Here is a 25,653-nt window from a genome sequence, read left to right on the forward strand (position 1 = left end):
TTGTGAAGTGATTGGAATTACATTTTGGATGCATGATGCAAAAGTTTCAAAATATGTGGGTTGCAAAGGATGCGCTTTGCAATGTATGTGTAGGCATGCAGTTGCTGTTTATCTGTTTAAGCAACAGAGGTACCCATTTGTTCTTCCAGATTTGCCTCATATCAGCGCACATCACTCTATTGCATGTACAATAATGCAGTTTCAGACTTCTTTTAAAAAAAATATATTTTTATTAAAGTTTTTATATAAACAGCACACAGTAATAAATTATACAATTAATAAGAACGTGAGGAATAATCACATCTTCTTAATTCATCAATAGACAAAAATGTATCCTTTTTCACAAAATGGTCAGAAGAGGCAAAAAAAAAACCTCAGTTTATCCATCAGAGTTTATAACTATGGCTACAGCTAATAATAACTTACACCCCTGCAGATTTAGATAGGTCACGGACCATTAGATGCCTGAGACTCCTTCAAGCTTAAAATAGGAGCCCAAATGCACCTACCCAACAGTCTCCCTCTTTTGCCCTTTCTCTCATAGATACCTCTTTCCAAGTTAAACGTGTACAGGCAGCCGTGCAAGCCAATGCTGGAATGTCGGGGCAGCTTGATCCATTCATCCGAGTCTATTTATACCCGCACAACGGCCATAGCCAGAAAAAGGAAGCGAAAGTGTGGATATCGCACTCCGTTACTACTAACTCCAAGAAGTATTAAAGCCGGGGTTAACTTAACTTTCACTCCCAAAGTCTGGTCAAGAAATTTCTCGATAGAATTCGTTAAGTTTTCAAGAAGTGAGCAGGACGCAAACATGTGAACTAAATCGGCGTCCAGGGAGACACACCGAGAGCAACTAACTCTTAACTGCCCCCCCCATTGTGCAATCCTTGCTGGGGTATAATAAAGTGCAAAGATAGTCTTATAATGCTGAGCTTGAAGCCCAGCAGAATACACAACCATCTAACCCAATTCTAATGAATCAAGAAACTTCTCCGGATCTATACCCAGCCGTTCTGCCCATTTCTTTCCATGTTTTTCTAAATCGTCCTGCTTGATCACTACTAATTCGGCATACATTGATTTTATAGTGCAATTCCTACCGTCTCTTATAGTATCAATGAGTTTGAGTTTACCAAAGCCGTTCTGCCCTCCCACCTTCCTACTGAAAAAGCTGCGTAGCTGCAGATATTTAAAAAAATTGGTTCTTTCGATGCCAAACTCATCCTGATTATCACTGAATTGACGAATTCCATCAATCCGTATTAAATCCCCAACTTTCAGAATCTCTGCCATAGTTGAAGCTGAGAAAATTCCAGGAAGCATAGCGTTTTTATAAAGCTGAGTATAGAAATGTATTCTCCCAAGACCCGTCTTCTTCTTAAGTGTAGCCCAGATTTTAAAGGCTGTCTACAAGGTCTTAAATGCTAGGCTCGCTAAATTTTAAAAAACAATTCACCGCATCTTCACCTAGTAGTAACTTATACACATCTGGGAGCCCTACTTCGGCCCAGGGATCCGTGGAGCATCCACCAAATAAATTACTGATATATTGAAGGGCTGCGGCCCAGTAATAGGTTTTAAAATCAGGGACTGCAAAGCCACCTCTTTCCCTAGGCTGTGACATAAACCTAAGAGCCCTCTGGGTTTTCCCGTATGCCCAGATGAACCGATTTACCATGTGCTCGAGTGCAGCACACCAATGTTTTTCAAATTCTAAGGGAATTGCTCTGAACAGGTAAAATATTTTGGGTAAAAACACCATCTTTACCACATTACAGCGGCCGACTATTGACATATGTAAATTATTAAATCTGTCAAAATCTAATTTTGCCTTCCCAATTACAGGCTCGATGTTTCTAGCCACTGACTTCCCCAGTTCCGCCGTAATGTCAATACCCAAATAGACTGCTGATACTGTCACTCGCGGATCGTCCAAATCTGTATTCCCATTCTTAATTATCTGGGTTTTTTGCTTATTTAAGGCATACCCCGAGAACCTACCAAAGTCTTGCGCTACCATCTCAACTGCTGCAAGCGCAGTTGAGGGATTAGAGGTAATGATGTCTACGTCATCCGCGTAAGCCAGTACTTTTGTTTCCAGCCCCTGACAGACAATAGGCTTAATTCCATTGTTGGCCTCTAGAAGCCGTATTAGAGGATCAATATATATGGCGAAAAGAAGAGGGGAACACGGGCAACCCTGCTGTGTCCCCGGCTTAATAAAAAAAGGTGCGGTATATCCCCCAAACAATCTTAACCAAGCCGTTGGTGCTCAATACAAAATCTGAATGGCTTCGATGAATCCTCTCCCAAAGTTGAACCATCTCAAAACCTCCCAGCAGTAGTCTCAGGAAACCCTATCAAATGCTTTCTCAGCATCCAAAAGCATCACAGCCATAGGGTCCCCTCAGACCTCAGTAGCATCAAATAGGGTTATTACCCGGCGAGTATGCTGCATTGTTCCCCTCCTCGAAATAAACCCATGCTGACATGGGTGGATTTTTTCTCTATCAGATATTTTAATTGTGTCGCCATAGCTTTGGAAAAGATTTTAACATCACTATTCATAAGTGTAATGGGCCTGTATGATCCGGGTTCCCTGGGTGTCTTACCCTTTTTCAAAAAGATGATAATATCTGCTCCCACGCAAGACTCGGGAACAGAACCACCCTTTTGAGCTTGACAGATAATATCGACCAAATCAGGCCCAATTACATCCACAAAAGTTTTGTAAAACTCTAGTGGGATCTGATCCGGTCTGGCAGCCTTACCAGAGGGTAGACTGCTCAGTGCACCGAGGATCTTCTCCTGGGTCAGTGCGGTCTCAGGCATCTCATTATCCTCAGGGTCAATACACTGCAGGGGAATTTTGCTTAAATATCCCTGAATTGAGCTTCGCTCCATCTGAGGTTCTTCACTATATAAACGCTGATAAAATTGTCGGAATGCTTCCCGTTTCCCGGGTGGTTCGGCAATTAGATTCCCGCTATCATTCACAATTTCCAGTATCTCCCCTGCTATAGTCTTTTGCCTCAATCTAACTGCTAGTGTGTGCCCCACCCGTTCACTAAACTCATAGCAGTGCTTTCTTTAAGCAAGAAAGCTTTCTGCAGCCTTGGCAGAAATCCGATCTCCTATTTCGGCTTAAGCTAGGGCAAATCGGAGCAGTATATCCTCAATTGGTTTGCCCATATTATTAGCTTTAGCAAGCTGCCCCTCCATCCCAATAAGAGTATTACAAAGTGTTTCCTCCTGCAATGCCGCCTTTTTCTGCTGGTGCAGACTATAACTTAATGTCTCCCCTCTGGCCCCTGCTTTGAACGCATCCCAGACTATCCCTGCGCAAGCGCTTCCCTGATTGATATCCCAAAATTCCTTTCATATGGAGCACATACTCGGGATCTTTTAGAAGCCCTCTTTCAAAAGTCCAGACACGCTCGGGCCTCATCCCCCCCTAGTAAAGGCAACCGTTAAGACTAAAGGGTTGTGGTCTGACAATATCCGAGGGTATTTCTCTATCCTAGACCTTGTGATAAAAAAATGGGATACAAAGAAATAGTCAAGTCTAAAAACAGCCTTGTGGGAGCAGAAAATAACTTACTGCCGGGGTCTTCGGGTTTTAGATAAGCCCACGTATCAGTGAGTCCATTAATCTTTACTAAATTCATAAGCGCCTTAAAAACCCTCCTTTCCCAACCAGAATATCCACCTCCGAATTTACCCCAGAGCCCACCAAACCCATTAATGTTGAGATCTCCACACATTATTACAGGAGTGGGCCATGTTGCAAGCTCAGTATCCAAAATCTCAAAAACCTCAGGATCATCGCCGGTCGATCATTAAACTGAGCAGATTGTAACAATTTCACCTCCCCATGAGCATTCTACCAAAGCCCAGCGGCCCCACCTAACAGTAGGCCTGGGCTAAAAATCCGTTCCGCTCGCGGAAATTGCGATAATTTGACATTTTCGCGTTCCGCGGAGAGCGCGAAAATGTAAAAATTTCTGCAATCCGCATTTTACCAGAAATGTTTTGCTTGCTCGCGCTGTAAAATAATACATTCTCGCGTGCGCGCGATCACCTTACCTGAATCCCTGCGTTCGCAGACAAGTTTTCCCGATCCGGTCGCGTTCTCCATGAGATGTTGGATTGTTGGTAGCCATTTGCACTGTCTCGTGTCAGTTCGCGCCCGCAGTAACGTCATTTGTCGCGCAATCACATCTTTCTTCTCACGATCATGCACCGCGAGACAAGTGAAAACAAGATGGCCGCGTCCGTGAGCAACCGCATGGGTAAGTTGGCGAGCCGCGACCACGCAGAAAATACCGCGACCGGCGGGAAAAAAACTTCCGCATCTTCGCGATATTTTCGCGTGTTTGCGGAGATTTTTAACATTTTCGCGATAATTTGCAAAAGTGAATTTCGCAAATTCCGCCCACCCCTACCTATCAGACAATTTTTTTTAAAACTATTATATCCCTCCTCCGGGTACGGATAGCGACCCCTCTTGTTCGAGTGCCTTGCTTGGTATTGACCATAAGCTTATATCCAAGTTGTTAAAGGATATTACCTCTGGTGCCCTCTATGTGGGTCTCTTGAATGCATAATATATCACTTCTCAGCGTTTTAAGTAAAATAGCGTCCTTTTGTGTTTTACCTTGGTCATTTAGCACACAAACATTAATTGAAGCAATTCGAAGACTCATTATCCCATATTAAGCACAATTCTTTCTATAAATAAACCTGATTGCCTCTTTAATTCAACCAAAACAGGTCTAAGAAAGCTACCAAAATTCAGCTGCTTCCCATTTCCATAACTATTTACCAAAGTTTCCCTCACGTGCTGTACTGTGCCATGTTGTGCCCTTCCCCACCTCACCCCCCTAACCCCACCTACTGAAAGACCACCCCCCACCCCCACCCCCCAGCAACCCTTACAGGCAAATAGGTCAGACATGACCTATATTTAGCAGCCGATCTCACATCTCAAGTCGCAGCAGTCTCTCCCCCGAAGCCCAAGAACACCAAACAATTCCCCACCCAGTTATTATTTTAATCTAAACATGTGATAAAGAGAGGAGGTTTAACCAACCTAGTCTAAGTCTAAGCTTCAAGTTGCCACAACCCAGATCTCCCATTTAAAAAACAGATTCAGAATCAGCAACGATCAATCAGCAGTCGAGCCCCCCCGGTGACAAGCGACTAGCGCCACCCCTCCCCTTAGCATCCTTCAATTCTGTCATATATTCCTGTGCTTTGACTTCAGAAAAAAAAATGTGCACTCTCCCATTTTTGATTACCTTAAGCCGAGCAGGAAATAACAAATACGCCTCACAACCCATCCCCTGAAAAGGAGCTATCAGCTGCCGAAGTCTCCTTCTCAGCTCCACCGTGACAGAAATCCGGGCGGGCAAAAAAGGTGTGCCCCTCGAAGGTCCGTTTAGAGTCTGGCCTTGCTCTATCGATTATGGCCTGTCTAAGGAGAAAGTTCCCAATATAGATTAGAATTGCTCTGGGTCGCTCCCCCTGACTAGCTGCATTGGCTTTCCTCTGCGTCATTGGGAAGCGGTGTGCCCGCTGAACCTCCACGTCCCAGTTCCAGTGGGCAAGATCAGGAAAAGCTCCCTTTAGCAAAGGTACTACAAAAGACATTATATTTCCCCCTTCAGCCTTTTCTGCCAGACCTAAAAGCAGCACGTTGTTTCTGCGTTGCCTATTTTCAAAGTCTTCAAGCTTCCAACACATATCCAGAGATTGTTTTTCCTGAGATTCCGTAAAAACCTGTAACTTCGAAACCTCATCCTCCAGGGCAACAGTTCTATCCTCCACATGGGTAACCCTTTCCGCCATATCAGTGCACAGTTTATTTACTTTGCGCATGGAGCCCTGCATTTTTTTGGTAGCTTGAAGTGATCTTCAGCTCTCCAGTCTAGCCTTCCCCTGCATCTGTTTGAGAGTAGAATACAATAGCTCTAGTGAGGGTGGAGCAGCGGGTTCAGGGCCAATGGATCCACCTTGCGCAATAGTCTGTGAATCACTTCCATAGGTCAAATTTGTGACAGAATAGTCCCATTCAAGCTTACGAGCTGTAGCCAAATCAGATTTGGCACTGGATCTTGCCCACCGTTTCGAAGCAGAGAACCTACTGTGTTTCGTTTTTTTGTGTGGTGGAGGATTCCTCAGAATCTGTCTCATCGGAGGTTTTAGGATCACTAGACGTTGGGGATTCAGAGTCATCATTAAGCAAATAAAACTTGTCCCCCTCTGTGGATCCCAGGGGCCTTTTAGATCATAGTGGAATCAGGATTTGACCTGCAGCATTATCCTGGGATATGGCCCTATGAGGAGCATCGGTGATAGTGACTGGGCCATTATTGCCAGTGTTGTCTATCAGACCTGTCTTGGCAGCTTCCATAATTATTGCAGGGCAGCTATCACCTGTCCTAGTCGCTTCTCTATTACCACTTACTGAGAAGGACTGGGCATCAGATTCCATGGAGTTTCTATCAGCACTCGTGGTCTCACCCTGTTCTCCCAGCGGTTCTGGGGAGGACAACAACGTTGGCTGGGTTTCCGCTTCAAGGTCCTGATTTGCTTGCAAGCCATGCTCCGGTCCGGGTTGTTCACACATCTCAGCCGCGGGCTCAGTCAGGGCCGAAGACAGAGCTGAGTTTGTCACCACAGCGGCACCCAACGCACCCAATGCTGCAGCCCCCGTCAGGCTGGGGGCGTTCTGTTTTACACCGAGGGAGTAGGTGGAAGCCGACATGAACGCTTCCACGAGAGTCGGGTGCCGCAAAGAACCCTCTGCTGCAACACGAAGCCGAGTCCCTCCAGCTACGCCAGCATGATTTGACTTGCTCCCGCTCTCGTCAACTCTTTTCGGGGGGGCCCCATGCCGAGCTTGATTTGGAACCCGCTCGGCAGGGGCCACGGTACCAGAGGCACCCACGGCCTCCATCAAAGGATCCTTGGAGGTTTCCTTAGCAATCTTGCTCACTTTGGGCGCCATAACCTGCCAATGCCTCCAGCGTCACTTCTGAAGGTACTGAAGGTACTGAGGCTCCACAGCTATCAGCACAAGGCTTCGAGATATTAGCTGTAGGGCCAAAGACGGTCTCCTTGATCTCCGCGACCAGCCATGACAGCCGTGACTTCCGAGACCCAGCAGCCTGACCAGCAAATGAAACAGGCAGGTGCGAGAAAGCATAGCGTCCCATTATCTGCAACGCTTTAGATGCTTCAGGGGGAGAGCGACTGCAGCGGATCTCACTGAGGTCAGTCAGCGGCCATCTTGCTTCTCGCAGTTTCAGACTTCTGCATATGCTGATGGACACTTCAAGATGCGCATCCTCAAATGTGTTCAGCATTTTGTTTGGCATTTGTAACTTTGCTGATCAATTCCTAAGAGTTTGTGCACCTGGAACCTTGAATTGGCAAATCCACAGTTGTTGGTAAATTTACCCTATGGGCTCCATTGATCACAGTGAATCACACATTCCAACACCAATCAGTCTCGTTATGCTAATGTGTGCTGTTTTATGCTGCTGGATTTGCCAAAGCTTTTTAAATTGAGCCAGCTGTGGCAAAACCAATAGCTGTAGCAAACCATCTTGGAAGTGTATTTTCCATGTTTCCAAGATGGCGAAGACTTTGCTTTTAGACTCAAATGCTGCCAACTTGAAAGTATTGAAATTAAACTACAGGCCTGTTTGGAACATTATTTGTATACTTTCGAATTGACCACCATATTGCCTCATACCACTTCACATCACACAATATGATTTCCATCATGTAAGTATAAGAAAATACACTTAAAAAAGTTTCTACTGCTTTATAGTCTTTGCCAGTGCCATCACAATTTTGAAAGCATCTAGCATTGATAAAGCCAGTAGCAGTGAGCAACAGACTATGGGAGAGGGGTGGTGGGAGAGAAATGGCAGGGAGGTTGAGAAAGGCGGGGGAGGTGAGAGAGGCAATGGAAGGAAGAGGGGAGGGGAAGAGAGAGAGAGAGAGAGAGAGAGTGTGTGAGAGAGAGAGAAACACTGACATGTATCAGTATCAGGAAAAAGCAGGACAAGCACTCCCATGTAGTGCTAAATAAATGATGTTGAATAAAAAAAGTTAAAATAGTTCCCTGATGTTGGCAGTGGAAAGAAACACTCTGTCTTTCGAAAAGAAGGGTGAAACCTAAATTTTCCAGAGGTGGAACAATGCCAAAAATAGGGAGCAAAGTCAATGAATCTGGAACAGCAAATGAAAGAGACCAAGAAGCCATCCAGTCATGAGCAAACATGAAGTAGACGTACTGACTGCAATGTTGTCTGAGACTGATCACTGAAGTTGTCAGCTGCGAGGCTGCCAGCATTAATGAAAGTAATTAAATTATTGACTACTGTTTGAAAGCCACCAGTTCAATAGAGTTGCGAGGCCCGTGAGAAGTCCGGGGCCCCGCCGCTGCCGTCGCAGCTGTGTGAGAAGGTGCGCGAGGCCTGGGACCGAGTTTCCCCATCGTCGCTGGAGCGGACGCCGTCTGACGCCGAGAACGAGGTAAGCCCGGAGGCTGGGATTGCCCCTGGTGCGCCCCCTACTGGTCGGGAACCGCACCGCACCCTCAGCCCGGGTCCCCTCTCCATGGGAGTTCCCCCCTGCCATCGCGACGGAGAGACCCCGCCGAGGGATCCTCTCCTTGTGCCCCGTGACTGCTCTGAAGCGCGGTGCCCTACGAACTGCACCGGAGCCGAGAGACTCGCTCCTCCCGTCCCGGGCGCTCCCCGCTAAAAGCTTCGTGAGGCGCATTGACTGTCCTACCTCGTGTTGAAGTACTCAGCGCCAATAATTACGAGTAGCGCTCTGTTATTCCTGTGCCGGATTGAAGTGCTCAATGTCAATAATTACGAGTAGCGCTCTGTTATTCCCGTGCCGGATTGAAGTGCTCAATGTCAGTAATTACGAGTAGCGCTCTGTTATTCATGTGCCATATTGAAGTGCTACATGCTAGTGATTACGAGTAGCGCTCTGTTATTCATGTGCCATATTGAAGTGCTACATACTACTGATTACGAGTAGCGCTCTGTTATTCATGTGCCATATTGAAGTGCTACATGCTAGTGGTTACGAGTAGCGCTCTGTTATTCACGCCCATGTTGAAGTGCTACGTGCTATTGATTACGAGTAGAGCGCTGTTATTCATGTTCCATAATGAAATGCTAAATGACATCTATTACGAGCAGCTCTCTGAGCTAGATGCCCCGTTCTGAGGTCGTCACCAGTTAGCGCGCCTAGCGCCGTCATCACCCCCCTAAGGCACTACAGGAAAGTGAAGCGCGCGTGTACCTCTAGGTGAAGGGTAGTTGTACCTCAGGCAGTACTGATATGTTATGAATGTCATTTGTGGTATTACCAGCTTATGAAATGTACTGCTACCTCATGAACTGCATCTAACGTGATCTGCTTGGATAAACTTGAGTATTTACTTAACTCCTACCGTGTGGCATCACTTATTGTGTGTGTTCCTCGTCCCACGTGAGGTGCGTGTTGTATGGTTGCTTTACACACAGACCTTTGGTGGCCCGACCGCTCGTGTCACGTTACCGCCCCATAGGGCCTGGAGACCCCAGGTCTTACAACCCCTCACCCATATTTCCACTCACCTCAAAAGTCGCCACTGGCTCCCCATCCACAAACGAGCTCTCGTCAAACTACTCATGCACACATGCAAAGAACTGAACAACCTAGGTCCCGCTTACCCTTAGCATCTGCATCACCTTTCACAACCCTGACAGACACCCCACCTATCCCACCCTTCTGCTTGCCTCTGTCCCCAGCATTCAAAGAGCCAGAGGTGGCGATCATACTTCTTCGTGCATGTCTCCTAAAGCATGGAAGGAACTTCCACCCTCACAACAGAACCACTAGCACAGCACTAGAATTCCAGGAGAAAATAAAAACATGCCTCTTCCAATAGGCCCCAAATAGGGCAGTCCCCCCTTCTTTTATTGTAAAGATACCATTTCCGGCGAGATGTGCACACTACAAATTTAAATAACATAACAGAATAAAACATAACATAACATAGCACAGCATAGCATGACATAACTTAACTAGTTGCAGTGTATAGTGTTCCCTTAATATGCCGGAGATTGTCGAGGCATGTCTGCAAAATAGATGCATATTTAAAGATATCAGGTGAATGAATAAGTAAAGTTAAGAATAAAGTCACTCTTCCTGATTGATTTACAGACTCTGCTTAATGCATATTAGTTAGTTTCATGAGAATGCAGCCTAGAACATTAGGGCACCACCTTGTACCTTGTTGCCCATCTTCATCTGCTATAACTGTGGCATGGTGGTTTACTGATGCTGATACTAACCTCTATAAATGTACTTACTCCATCTGATTGGAGGCAGCCTGTGTCTTGCTCTGGCACAGGTCTCTATTCGAGTTTCTATTTCTTGTTCTCAGAGCTATCCATGGCCACAATGCCTTATCTATGGCCTTCACAATGGTGGCAAACCAAAACTGACTGTGCTCCACTTCCAGATTCTCATCATTCTTCTTCTTCTGTTTCAAACACTGGAACCCACAATCCTGTGATCAGAACGTCTCTTAACACAATAGATACCTCAACTTCAGCTAGTTAGGCTCTACATATCCTACCCCTGAACAAGGAAACAGAGCTGCACACAGGTTACGTCATAGCCTGTTGGTGAGGCAGGGCTATCAGGGAAAACAAAGTTCACACTGCCACTGTTGTCATCTATTGGCTCTCTTATTTCCCACGCTTAGCCCTTTAGGGGCATATTATCAAGGACGGCGTTAAAACTATCGCCGGTTTAGCGACAGAAAACTACCGCTAAAGCGGCGATAATGGGCTTGATAATATGCCTTGGAGAATTCCAATAGAAGCCCATGTTCACACCAGAACATGGACTTCTATTAGAATTCTCAAGGGCATATTATCAAGCCCATTATCGCCGCTTTAGCGGCAGTTTTCTGCCGCTAAACCAGCGATAATATTTAACGCCGTCCTTGATAATATTCCCCCCAGTGTTTAAAATACTTTAATAAATTCATTTATACTGCGTAACAACAATACAATAAGATCAACAGAAATAATGAAAAATGCATATGCAGTAATAAACATTAGCAAGAAAAACATAAAAGTCTTTATCATTTTAAGTGGGAGGGGAAGAAAGGGAAGAAAGAGGCGGGGAGGGAGGGTAAAATGGAGATCTTTGAACAAATCATAAGTGTTTAATAGAAATAACAACACATTGCCTCTAGGTTAACCTTATAAAATAAATAGTAGATCAATAAACATATCATAGAATTACTCTAATATAAAATGAGGACAGAGAGAGAAATTCATGGAGGGCGGACATTTTCAGAAAATACAGAAACAATATTTGATACATCACTTTCAACGTGGTTAAGATATGGACTAAGAGGTAAGTATAACAATTGAGGATTGTGCGAAGATGTACATTGTATAGCATACATAGTATTTAACTTATGATGAGAATACACCGAATCCCTCCATACTTTATAAGATAACTTGTCTGATGATTTCCAATTTGAAGTAATCTGGTGAAAAGCTATCGCTAACAGTATATCTAATAGTTTATAATTAGGGAAAGATGGATTAAACAAATTGGACAGTGTTCCCAAAAAAAGATAAATAATATTGATAGGACTATCAAAATTAAAAATCCTCTTAATCTGAGCCCAAATTTTGTACCCAAAATTATGGGTATTGGGACAATTGAATCTGCATAAGGAAAATCACAAGACCAACATTTAGCAGGGGTATCAGAGGAGAATTTGGAGCATTGCAAGGGAGTATTATATAGGCCATGATATACAAAAAATAGAGATTGTGTAATATCAGCAGACTGCAAGATTTTATATATACGTTCCCATACCCTATTCTAAAAAGGGATTGACCAAGAAACTCCCATTTCTCTTATCCATATAAGCTCTGACTTGGATTTGGTTCTGGAGGGGTCAGGAAGGGAGAAATACTTATAAATAGCCGAAGCCATAGGGCCTGTTTTCAGAAATTCAGTAATGCCAGTAGAAAGGGGAACCATCTTCGAAGAGTTCTGTAGAGAAAAATAAACATCGAGAAACCACATTCATCAATGATGAAAAGCAAGTATAAAAGGCCTTGGGGCATTGATATATAAGATGAAATTGAGGAAAAGAGATAGTGGAGTCATTATAAAAAAAGTTGAGATATCCGCATTAAGCCTTTATCCGTCCAAGTACGCCAAAAAAAAGGAGTTGTACCATATCGGCATTTTAAAAAACAAGGCGGTATCTAGAGTAAGTGGAAGAAAAGTGGATTTTATCAGTGATACCATGTTGCGTAATATAGGGGAATGAAGAAGCAACGTCCTAGCAGTAAGAGATAGGACCTCTTTAAAACTAAAGGGAAGAAGAGAAATACGCTCAATATCTAGCCATAAAGGAGAAAAGGACGAGAATAAATCATGAGTCCAAAGAGCCATTTGGCGCAAAGCAAAAGCTCTATGATAACCTTTTAAAATGAGGGAGATTAACCCCTCGCAAATTTTGGTTTTTGTAAAGTGTATACTGCTACCCTTGACTTTTTATGTTTCCAAAGAAATTTAAGGAGCTGTGTGTTGATTTTTTTAAAAACTGTTTGGGAATGTGAACTGACAGAATAGAAAGAAGATATAACAGTAAGGGAGAAATCATCGTTTTAATAGAGTCTAACCGACCCCACCATGATAAAAATAGAGGATTCCTTTATTTTTATTTATTTTTCACCAACAAAAAAGATACAGCGATGAAATAACATCAACAACTGTCACCCCCCCACCCCACAAACCCCACCATTAGATAATGAGTTAGGCACTGGATGGAAAAAGCCAACTATTGCTGTTTTCTAATCTAGTTCAAAGGATTAAATAAATCAGAAATAGGAATAAGGAATTTCTTCACCGTCGAAAAAGAAAAGGGAAGAAAAAAAAGAAATTAGAAAAAAGAGAAGGAGCATGACTTTCAAAAACCCTACTGCTATATCTGATTAAGCCACATAGTTAAAGGATCCCATATAATTAGACCCTTCCTTTTTCCCCGATTACCTTTTTTTGGATAGATAGCTTTCTCAAGATGACACGTCGTGACCAATCGGGCCAGTCAGTGGGAAAACAATGGGGGATTTAGGTCTATCCGTACAGAGGCTATACAGATACGTAAGACTGTCATGGCTATAAAGATAAATGCTCCACTGCTTTTCCTGTTAACTTTATCTTGAGTCACCAACAAAATCGAGGATTCCAAGAGGAGAGAATCTTACCAATTTTGATACTGATTTCCGTAAAATAAATTTTAACCATGTCAGGAATGGAGTTTGTAAACCATACCCCCAAACATTAAATTTTTGCAGAAGTGGACCACTGATAACCATTACGAGAATAAGAATGACTGACTGTGTATTTAGTAAGTGGGAGAATTTTATTTCTAGAAACACTAGAAAATAGAGACATTTCTTGCAATAGAAAACGTAGCGCATCCTCAGGAGGAGAAATAAAGAAAAGATATCGTCTGCAAAAGCCGAAAATGTTAAATGTTGGTCTCCATAAGGAAAACCAAAGATAGAAGGGTTAAGATATATCTGAGAAAGAAAGGGCTCAACAAATAATAAAGGAGAAAGTGGGCAACCTAGTCTAACCCCTCTATTGAGGGGAAAATATGAGGAAATCATGCAATTAACCATTACTGATGCCCGAGGTGCATGATATAAGAGGGAGATAAGAGCTATAATTTTAGACCCAAACCCATGACATTTTAATGAATGAAATAAAAAATCCCAGTTTACTCTATCAAATGCCTTCTCAGCATCAATTGTTATGGCTGCTAAGAAGATTTTAAAGAAGGAGCTTTACTGAGAACATTCAGAAGCAATCTCGCAATATCTGATATAAGCCTTCTATTAATAAACCCTGATTGTTCTTTGCCTATAAGATGGGAAGAAAAGATTCTAATCAAAGAGCTAAGAGCTGGGCACAGATTTTAAAATCAACGTTCAATAAGGAGATGGACCTATAATTTTTACATTCCCGAGAGTCTTTACCATCCTTATGAAAAAGGCATATTATAGCTTCTTGGAAAGTGCCAGAAGTAGAAGAAGATGCAGTAAAATGACTAAATAAGCGATATAGATAAGGAAGAAGGATGTTGGAGAAGTGAAGATAGAATTCTACTGTGAAACAATATGGACCAGTCGTTTTCCCTAATTTAAGTGCTCATAAGGCTTCAGCAATTTCTTCAGTAGCAAGCTCATTCTCTAAAGAATCAAAGTCCAAATCAGGAGCAACAGAATGAGAGGTATGATGTAAATACTCCACAATTACAGAGGAATGAGGAGTAAATACAGGTGCATAAAAGAATTTGTAAAACAACAAATTCTTCTAAAATAGCCTGATGACTAGTTATAGACGTACTGGTCGATGTGGAAATAGAATCAATAATGTGGTGCTCTATTCTTCTCTTGAGATAATTTGCTAATAACTTGCCAGCTTTATTTCTCCCTCCGTAATAACGCACATTTTTCCGTAGAAGCACACAAGAGGCTTCTTCAGAAGAAATAGAATTACATTGCAATTTGGCTTTAAGCAGGGCATTAAGGTCAGAGGGCAGTTAAGAGGAGAAATACTTCCTTTTAAAATATTTAATCGATGAGAGAAGAATAGTATGTTCTTTTAACCGCGTCTTCTTTTACCTAGAGAAATAGTTTAAAATGAAATCTCTTGCTGAGGCCTTGAATGTATCCCAGAGCAAGGAAGGTGAAATTTCCGTATTGTCATTGAAAGAAAAAAAGTCAGAAGCAAAAGCAATAAATGAACTAGAGAATTGAGCATCTTGTAATAAATAATTATTGAGCTTCTATCGATGCAAAGGGGAAGGGAAAGGAACCAAATCCAAGTCTGTAATAACCATAGCCTGGTCAGAATGCACAATTGGAGAAATATGTGACTGTATGATAATCTGTGCAAGAGACCTAGAAAGAAATATATGATCCAGTTGTGAAAGTGAGCCATGAGAAGCAGAGTACAAAGTAAACTCTTGGGCAGTTGGGTTAGACAATCGCCAAGAGTCCACAAAGGCTCCCTTGTGAATAACAGTGAAATTGCTTATGCATTTTATGGGATGAGAAATTAATTGAGGATTGTCTATCTAAAAATGGGTCCATTATTTTATTGCAGTCTCCTCCTAGAATAAAGTAAGAGTAATGAAATTGTGAACACTTTTCTGCAATGGAGGGCCAAAAAGTATTATTATGTTGCGTTGGGGCATAAACATTCATAATAGTAAGGGGGACATTATCTATAATAAGGCTCACTATAATCCACCTACCCATATAAATTATTTGTTTCGAACCCAAATTAACATTAAGGGATTTTTTACCCAATATCACAACCCCATTCTTCTTATTTACTGATGGGGAAACAAACACATAACCAACCCATGTTTGCTTAAGTTTCAGAGCTTCAGTTTGTGTAAGGTGAGTTTATCTGGAGAAGAACCTGATCCATATTAGATTTACCTAGATGATCGGATTAAGCAATCCTTTAATATTCCATGAGATTACTCTGAATTATATACAACGAAAACAATTAGTATTGGAGAACAATGAGGCATATATAAAAATTCCATCATATAATACAAGGAAGAGAAAGAGTAATGCAGAAATGGGACAAGAAGGAGATGAGGAATGGAAAGGATGAAAGGAAACAAAGTACAGAAAAAGAAGAGGTAAAAAGGAAAAGAAAAAACCAAAGAAGAGACAGTACATATCCATAAAGGACGACTGGAAGAACATACCTGTAAAAAACAAGAACGAAATAGAACAGAGGTGGTGACGACAGATAAGACGATGACACGCCCAAGGGTAGGGAAGACCAAGCCACACCAGGACCAAAAAACTTTAGGAAAGCGAACCAATAACAATAAAACATACAAAGAATTATAGTCTGAGATATATTAAAACATTAAAACATTTACAAACAGAGACATAGTAGGAGTCATTAAAAAAATACATAACTCAATATCTTTGGAGAACCAAACAATGAGAACAAAAGCAAGCAAGATAAATAGATCAACCATTAGATGGGCCAGCAGTGTCCATATTACTCAAAGTATGGGAATGTATAAACTTTTTAAGTTCTGCTGGATCTTCAAACGTCACAGTGTTAATTTGTAAAGTTATTTTAAAATATGCAAGGATGAAAATTACCATATCTAGCTATAAGAGAACGAAGAGGAGTTCGGAGATTAAGAAATTCATTTCTTCTAGTTGCAGTGGCATTAGAGACATCTTGAGAGAGGAACACCCTCTAACTCAACCAAGTAACTTGACACTTAGCCCTAGCTGCAGAAAGGACTGACAGCAAGTCAGTAAACTTCCAAAAGAGGATGATGACACCTTTAGGTTTGACAGGAGGTTTAGACAGCAAAGGACGAGGTCCAAGTCTGTGGGCTCTCTGAATATTGAGCGAGGTTGAGGAGGGCATGTCTAGAAATCCAAAAGTTGCTGCTCCACCACAGATACTCTACTTTCCATTGATGACCATTTATCGTCCAGAAGCTGCATTCTGCTATTAGTTTCCTCTAAAAAAGGGCGTAAAGCCCGAATCTCCTCCAGCAACAGCTATACGGAGATAGGGGATGCTGACTTGTCAGGTGAGGGAGGATCATGTTTCAACCGTGTGGATGCAGAACAGGGTGGTGAGGCCTTATTAACAACAGATTGCAGTGAGGAACTATGAGTAAGGACCACATTAGTCATTTCTCCAACAACAGGTGACTGGACTTCTGTTGATGAGTGAGGCACAGGCCTCACCGAAGAATGCCCTTTAGGGGTAAAAACAAATTGTGGTTTCCTTAAGTCCCACAAAAAGGAACCATACAACAAGACAGAGATGTCACAAGTGTATTTCTGACTTCTCCTGCAGCAAGGAAGTGCCTCTTCAAAATACCATAGAGCTCCTGATACAAAATTCCTCAACAGTGAAGCACTAAAAGATAGCCCTAAACTGAGCCCGATAAAAACTGTTGCAGGGGCTGATATTATGTTGCAAAAACATGGGTACAACCAAACAGTTTGTTTTGAACATGCTGTATTAAAAAAAGAAAATTCTTAATTATGAAATTGTTCAAAACTCAAAATGACGGCCGCATAAAGAACCATCGAACAAGTTAGTGATAGCATAGGTGTTTCTCTGACATCACCTGCACCGATGAATTACCGTCTCGGAGTGCCAAAGAGCTTCAGATACACAAATTCCCCAGATGTGAAGCGCTAAAAACCAGACTTTAATTGAGTCGCGATAAAAATGTTGCAGGGGCTCTCATTATCCTTGTAAAGTCACAGATAAAGCACCAACTTTAATTTGAAAGCGCGGCATTCACAAACTTCTTACTTGCAAAGGAGCGTTGATACAAAATGGCAGCCGCTCAATAAAGCAGCAGTGACATCTAGGAAATGAAGGGAAGTGCACCTCGATTCACTCCAAAAAGCAGCTCCTCCTCATGCCCATGGTTTCCTCCGTAAATGCTGCTGTTGTGGTCCGTCGGGACGACGCCAAACAGAGACGAAAGACTGCAACTAATCCGAAATGCAGCGGACATCTCCCGCCAGGCGGCCATCTTGAGTGGCACCGAAGCCATGCCCCCTCCACACTCCCTCCACATTTTGCCATTTAGTTATTATAACTATTCAGATGTGAAGTTGTGGTGTTCTACTGTAATATAGCAGTTCCTAAATATCCACCACCAGCATATCGTCAAGATATATGGATTTTGTGGAGTCCATATAGGTTACCTCATTATTTTTCACCTCAGCTTTGTGACATACAGCAACCAATATTCTTAGGTACCATAAAGCACTTTGTGCTAACTGTTGCCACATTTATAATTGCTTCGCACAAAATGTATTTTTAAACGACATACTAAAAGGCTTTCAAGTAAATAATCTTATCACTTCAATCGCATAGCTAAGAGCAGTCCTTTATTTAGATTTTAAAATATTTTGCACTTTTCGAAACTGTCCCATTCAGTTTTATAGAACAGCATGATTTCTGTCGACACAAGAGAATTATTTCAATAAATGCATCCAATAATACTTTGGGTTGTGAAACTAGGGGTACAAATGATTAATTGGCTGCCACTGATTCGTCGAATGGGATAGTTTGGTCCTGATGTCCACTAAGGAAGATCCCCAAAGGGAGACTGGAAAGGATTGCCAGTCAATTAATTTCAATGAGAGGCTTTCAAAGTAAATGCTAATGGGTGTTAATAAGGAATGAGATGCCAAAAATCTAAGATTTCAGGCCAGTATTACCCAGCCCTTGGCAACAAAGATGTGATCATTGATCACTTACTTACACTCAGTGTCAGATTTCCTGTTGGACATCATAGTCATGTGCCTATTTATGCCAGTTTTCAGAGACCTCTTTGGATCCTCAGTGGTGGTATATAGCCTGTTAGGGATCCTGCAAGCAGCTTGAACCAGAGACTGTAAATTGGTGAAATTACTGAGTGATACAAGGGAACAAGGAGTTCTACATGGTCAGCTTCCTCTGCTTGGACACACTGACTGGGAGCCGTAGTTTACTTTGAGCAGGCCACCGGGAGGGGGTATCTAGTGCATGAACCCAAGGAGCAAAGTGTCAGATAAAAATCACTGGTATTACAGAAAGCATACATAGCAGGTCTGTTTCAATTGGTAGTCATTACCTTGCAATAATTTATATTCTCTTCCATACTTTCTCTTCTAGGATGAAATGGAGTTTGGCTACACAGAATCTCCCAAGAAATGTTTCCCGGTGGTATTCGACTCCCCTAGAAACCGTGGACTCAAGGACTTCCCTTTCAAGAAGATCCTGGTATCCTCCTTATTGATTTAATAATTTTCTAAAGCACCAGACATTGCCTTTGACTCACTTGACATTTATCAACTCGAATCTTTACTCCATGTAATATGTGATGACATTTGAAACCAAGGGGCATATTATCAAGCTAGGCGATAAAATTATCGCCGCTTTAGCGGCAGAAAACTGCCACTAAAACGGCGATAGTGGGCTTGATAATATGCTCTATGGAATTCCAATTGAAGCCCATGTTTGATGTCCTTCACATCTAACATGGGCTTCAATTGGAATTCCATAGAGCATATTATCAAGCCCATTATCGCCGTTTTAGCGGCAGTTTTCTGCCGCTAAATCGGCGATAATTTTATCGCCTGGCTTGATATTATGCCCCTGATAGTTTTCTGCAAATCTCGTAATACTGTAATACTGCAACTGAAATTTGGATATGCAGTAAAAAAAAACACAATGTATGATGTGAAAGTACACCTTTGCATTGATTTTGTAACCTCACAAAATATCAGTTCATGGGGCTTCCAGCAGCAGTCCTTGTTAGTGATCTGAATGATTGAATGGTATGCTTTGCATGTTTTCTTCAAACATGGCTTTGGGGTGGAAAGTTTTTTTACTTGCACATTGAGGTTGAAACCTGGTAGACAAATCATGAAGCAAACTCATGGTTCAATCACTCCACTTGGAAGTGTGCCAACCACTGGGTTTCCCACTGCAGAGCCTCAGCTAGCTCCATCATAGGGATCCCTTAACCCAAAAGACCATCCACCACTGGATCAACTAGTCGCAATTATGGTCACTTTACTCTGTTAAGAATGGAGTGACTCTCACTGGATGTTAATGTCCAGCACTGCTATGCAAGGCATGGTAGTTCAAGGCAGGAAAATAAATCAGTGGCCCTAGCAAGCAGGGAAAAACTCCCTAAATGTCACACAGCCATAGTTCTACTGAAAGAAACTCATACATTTGTTTGATAAAAATATATAAGTATGCCAAGAGGAGCAAAAACAACATAGCACCCACTGGGTATACTTCTCTGTGTACAATGTGACCTCTGCAACAGTGGATGCACTGCTGTAGGCAGTGATACCTCTGCCCGGGGGAAATGGTCTCAAAATGGAGGCCAGAGTCTCTGCTGATCTGGTGCGCTAATTGGCTACTAGTTAGGGTCTTAATAAGGCATTACGTTATTTTAGATGTAAAGCAATCCCTTATCCTGCAGTGTGAGTCATTGCCTCTTTCTGGAAGTTCACAGACAACCTCATGCCCACAACGCCTTCCAGGTGAGCCTGGAGTTCATGTTATAATAAATCCAACAATGATGTGCCTGGGGATTTAATAAGACAAGTAACCCTTGTCTATAATTTGAACTTTAATTTTTCTTTTACTACCAGCTGCAGCGTCAGGTTTAGTGAGAGAATTCTTTTATCTCCCTCCCTGCATGCCAATAACAAGACAGACGGCAGTGTGCAGTACAAAGCAGCTTGAGGAATCCCAAATCCATGAAAGGAACAGAGAAGGGAAAATATCCAGAGAAAATATTTACCATAATATCATTGGTGCACTGAACAAGGCAACACTACAAAAAAATGAGGGCGTCCAAACAAGGTACCTAAACCACTAACGAAGTTTAATCCCAAGTTGTAAAAACTGAAAAGACAATGCCAAATCCTGGAATGCCATTGAAGGTGAACATTGGTTGAGACTGGTAAGATCTCTGCAGAAGGAAAAGAGGTTACCATAAAGACATAGGGACAACTTCAGATTTTTTCCCAGACAAATGCAGAGATGTTTTTGCACACCCAAAAAACATAAAATGCACAATAGATACCAGGAAATGGCCCATCCATACGTAATAGACACTAATTGTGCCAACAAACAGCCATGATAAAAATTACATTCGCATTATGAGCCAGCAAGGACACTTCATAATAATTCCAGATCATACCCTTACCAATCCATCTTCACTACCACAATGGAGAAGTGTGGCTCAATGATTAGAGCGGCAGACCCTGATGCAGAGGTCTAGCCCGGGACCAGGGTTCAATTCCCCACCTTGGTGGGTCTTGGGCTCAAAAATTCCACGGACCTGATAATTCTCGCCTCGGTGCCTTTTCCAATCATGGAGTGCAACTCTGGGCAATAGCTTGCTTAATCTCCACAACGGCCCCCACAACGCTAAGGATGCCTGGCCTCCACCTTGGGGGTGCCCAGGAGTGGACGCCTCACAGAGAAAGCCAGGATAGGTTCCACAGTGGTATTCGTACAAGTGCCTTGAGACCCTTGCGGTGAGTAGTGCGCTATACAAGTATCAAATTTACATTTACATTTACCTTCATCACCTTCAATAACATAGATGAGGAGTAGCAACCAAGATTAGCACCAAAGATCAAATCATCCATGCTACTTGTGGAAAGATGTCCTATTATGTGAATGAAACAATGGTTTCATCCCTGGCAGCCAACATGACCAATATGATCAATTATTGATTTACTACTAGCCGCTGGCCAGTTAAAAATGCAATCATCTCCCGAGTATACTGACTCATATCATGGAACACCTCATCACTCTTGATGGCCAACAAGTTGCTTTAGTTCGCCTTAATCTTTCTCTACAGATTTCATCATGAATCATGATCTTTTGCTGTACACGCTAAGACAGTGATTTGGGTTGTCTGGGGTTCCATAAACTGGATCTTTCAAATCAAACCCAACAAGTATGCATCAGTTATATTTAATCATCCTCCCATGGGACAGTTGTGTGATGAAAAAAACGCAGACAAAAGACCACAATATCGTTATACACGTATATTGAATCATATCTTTTAAATAGTATATTAACTTTAAAAATAATATAACATAAAAAGTGTATAATATAAAAAATATATATAATTTTAACATACAAACATAACATTCAAATATATACTTTAGCATAATTGCTAAAAATAATGTACATAACATTTTAAAAATAAAATTATTATTTAAACAAATAACTAAAAATGTATATTAATAACAGTTGATCATAATTACAAATGCTAGATATTTTAAAACTATGAATGTAAAAAATAAAAATTCAAAATAAAAAATAAATTGCTGCAAGAATTACTACAAAACTTAAAAAAATACATTAAATTAACCTTCAGAATTGAAACTACACACATATATATATGAGTCACCAAGTGCTGTCAGAATGCTGATAGCCTGCCTGTGAAGTGTCGGTGGCAGCCTGGGTTGACAGCCCCCCCAAAGATAAACGAAGAAGTCCAGTCCAGGAAGGATAGGCGGCACACCAATCAAGTGTAAATAATTTTATTCCAAGTGAATAAAAATAAGCTGAACAACGTGTTTCAGCCGAAACGGTCTTTGTCAAGTACAAAGGGCATCGGAAATGATGTACGATATATCTGCCCACGTAATGACTGACAGTGAAGAAATACTTCATGACATCGATCTTAAATGGTTTTCAAAGTTACAAATGATAAATTTGAATTTAATAACAGTCAATTTGACATATAAACAACGAATGGCTTTACAGGATCTTCTGCAAGACCCATCTTTAATAATTGTTGTGCTAATATCTTTGGCGCCGTTTCACGAATATCCACAACATTTTCAAAACTAATGCACAGCTCACTTCAGCTGCTGTATGGAAAGTTTCGGGGTGATTCTTCAGGCGGTCTGAGAAAAAAGGGAGGGTCTCAAAATGTGTTTTCCCCATGCAATTGCCCATAGGGATTTGAACACGACTGCATGTCGAAGCTCTGAATGGAATTACACCAAATTTGGCAGAAAGGTAGATCTTGGTCCAGAAAGAGCTCTTTTTCTAATAGGGTAAAATCTGTTCAGTAGCTTTTCAGTTTTGGTTCCCCTGCTCGGCCCCCATTTGAATGCATGATTGATCCGTGGCTCCAGCACCCAATAAGAAAAAAAATACACCCACTCACACAGTCACTCACTTACTCTCTCACAGATCCACTCAGACATCCTTACATGTACTCACACACCCATACAGTGACTCAGTCTCACACACAAACATACAGTCGCTGATACATCCACTCAGATGCAGAGAGCCACTTGGACTCTCACTCACAGACCCACATAGGCACTCACACACCCACTCACACATCCATGCATACATCAACACACAGTCCCCCGTATGAATCCGTGATGTATCCGTGGATCCAAATCAGAATGTAAAACAAATACTCCCACTCACATATTCACTCAGAGGATCACTTGCACACTTTTTCACACCTAGAAAACCACTCACACAACCACCCACACACTAATACAGCCACTCACACATCTATTCAGAGACCCAGAGAACCACTCACCCACCCACTCACAGACCCACAGAAGCACTCACATCCACTCACACATTTACAGACCCACTTATACACCCACACAGCCACTCACACACCCACTTACAGACCCACAAATTCACTGACTCACAAACTCATACAGCCACTCACACTCTTGCTCACACATCCACACTTTCATATACCCATTCACAGACCCACATACCAACTCAAAAACCTACTCACTGACCAACACACCCACTCACACACCCACTGACCAATCCACTCAGTCCCTCATACAGCCACTCACATACCCACACAGACACTCACATACCCACTCATATACCTATACAACCCTTCACATACCCATTCACAGACCCACACAGGCACTCACAAACCCATACATACATCCACACATCCCCCTTATGAATCTGCAAGGGATGTGCGGATCCAGATCTGAATAGAAAGAAAATATTTTCACTCATCTATTCACTCAGAGAGTCACTTACACTCTCTTTCACACCCAGAACACTACTCAAACTCCCCCTTACATACTCATAAAGGCACTCTACTGAAAGACCCAGAGAACCCCTCACACAATCCCTCACAGACCCACAGAGGCACTTGCAGACCCACTCCCATACTCACACACCCACACAGCCACTCACATATCCATTGACAGACCCACACACCCACTCACAGACCTACAAAACCTCTCAATCACCCACTCACAATGGTATACCATCACTCACATAGCCACTCCCACTCACAGGCCCACAGTTCCACTCAAAGACCCATTGAACTCCTCACACACTCACTCACAGACCCACAGAGGCACTCACAGACCCACTCACACATTCACACACCCACACAGCCACTCACGCATCCATTGACAGACCCACACAACCACCCACACACCCACTCACAGACCCACAAGACCTCTCAATCACCCACTCACAAAGGTATACCATCACTCACACAGCTGCTCCCACTCACAGGCACACATATCCACTCACAAACTCATACACCTACCCACACAGTCACTCATACAGCCACTCATATACCCACTCACTCCAACTCAACGACCCACTCACAGATCCACAGACTCGTTCAGAAACCCACACAGCCACTCACACACCCACATAGCCACTCACATACCCACTCACAGACCCACACACCCTCTCACATATCCATTCACAAACCCACACAGCTGCTCACAAACCCATACAGCCACTCACACAGCCACTCACAAACTCACAACACCACTTACACATTGGCTCAGCCACTCATATACCCACTCACAGACCCACACACCAACTCACTCATCCATTCAAACACCCACACTTTCACTCACACTTTCACTCACACACCCATACAGCCACTCACACAGCCACTCACAAACCCACTCACAGACCCACACACCCACTCACTCATCCATTCAAACGCCCACACTTTCACTCACACAACCACTCACACACCCATACAGCCACTCACACAGCCCCTCACAAACCCACTCACAGACCCACACACCCACTCACACATACCGTTATAGTTAAGAAATACTAAACCAAAAAGTTTACAGGGATGTTATAGTTTGGTACAGACACCAAACCATACCAATTCAGCAGTTATAGTTAAAGTTATCTCAAGTAACTATAACTCTTGCCCTAAGGTAACTATAACTCACACCCTCACCATGCACTGCTAATTACTCCACATATTACATCAGTGCAATATCTTCTATGAAATCATTGATAATATCGCTGCAACATTTGCAATAAAATTATTGATGATAAACTGTGCATTGCAGGGGTGCGCGTTATGGTTACCTAAGCTGAATTTCTATGGTTTTGTGTCTTTAAATTCTGAACCTAACTATAACATTCATGTAAACTTTGATTTTTTTGTGTGAATTTGTTGGATATGGCCTTTCTTAGGGGGGTTGTTCCTAAAACCTTTTGTCCTCCTGGCTTTTGCCAAATCTCTTTTCATGACCTTAGGGCTCTAGATACTATCTCACTGTACTGCAGCAGAAAAGTGTTTGCGCACTTCCTGCACATGCCAGGATAAAGTGCTTACTTGATTGGTTTAGGTGTAGGCAGAAACATGTTGATAAAAGCAGAGAGGGTGACAGGGACGTTATTTCTCTACGTATACCTGAAACACATTTTTTAACCCTATCAGGAAGGACCCAGGAATAAAGAAAATGAGAGGGTACCCTCTTAGATAGTTTTATCATATCACTGCCTCTGCAAAGTGGATCCCTAGTGTTTTTTCAAAAATATAATTTTTGCACTCCACCCTGTATGTTGGCCTGCAGCAGGGTGTAGAAGCAGCCCTATGATGAAGCATGCCACTAACTAGTGGGTGAGGGCAGTATCAATAAACTCTTAGGGTTTTCTAAGCTCCGATTGCGATACATTTGATAATATAGAAGCTTT

At 42.4% G+C, this 25,653-nt stretch overlaps 1 protein-coding gene across 1 annotated transcript in view; it reads left to right on the plus strand.

Annotated features, from left to right (window-relative positions):
* Positions 1–25,653, plus strand: part of LOC146867922 (protein-arginine deiminase type-1-like) — a 468,509-nt gene that overhangs the window by 315,589 nt on the left and 127,267 nt on the right. The window contains exon 10 of the mRNA XM_085608649.1: positions 18,814–18,921. Within this exon, the coding sequence (XP_085464775.1) occupies positions 18,814–18,921 (108 nt within the window). The remainder of the gene's footprint in view (positions 1–18,813; positions 18,922–25,653) is intronic.

The sequence above is a fragment of the Triturus cristatus genome, chromosome 1_2 (genome assembly GCF_964204655.1).
Source record: "Triturus cristatus chromosome 1_2, aTriCri1.1, whole genome shotgun sequence".
Classification (NCBI taxonomy): Eukaryota; Metazoa; Chordata; class Amphibia; order Caudata; family Salamandridae; genus Triturus; species Triturus cristatus.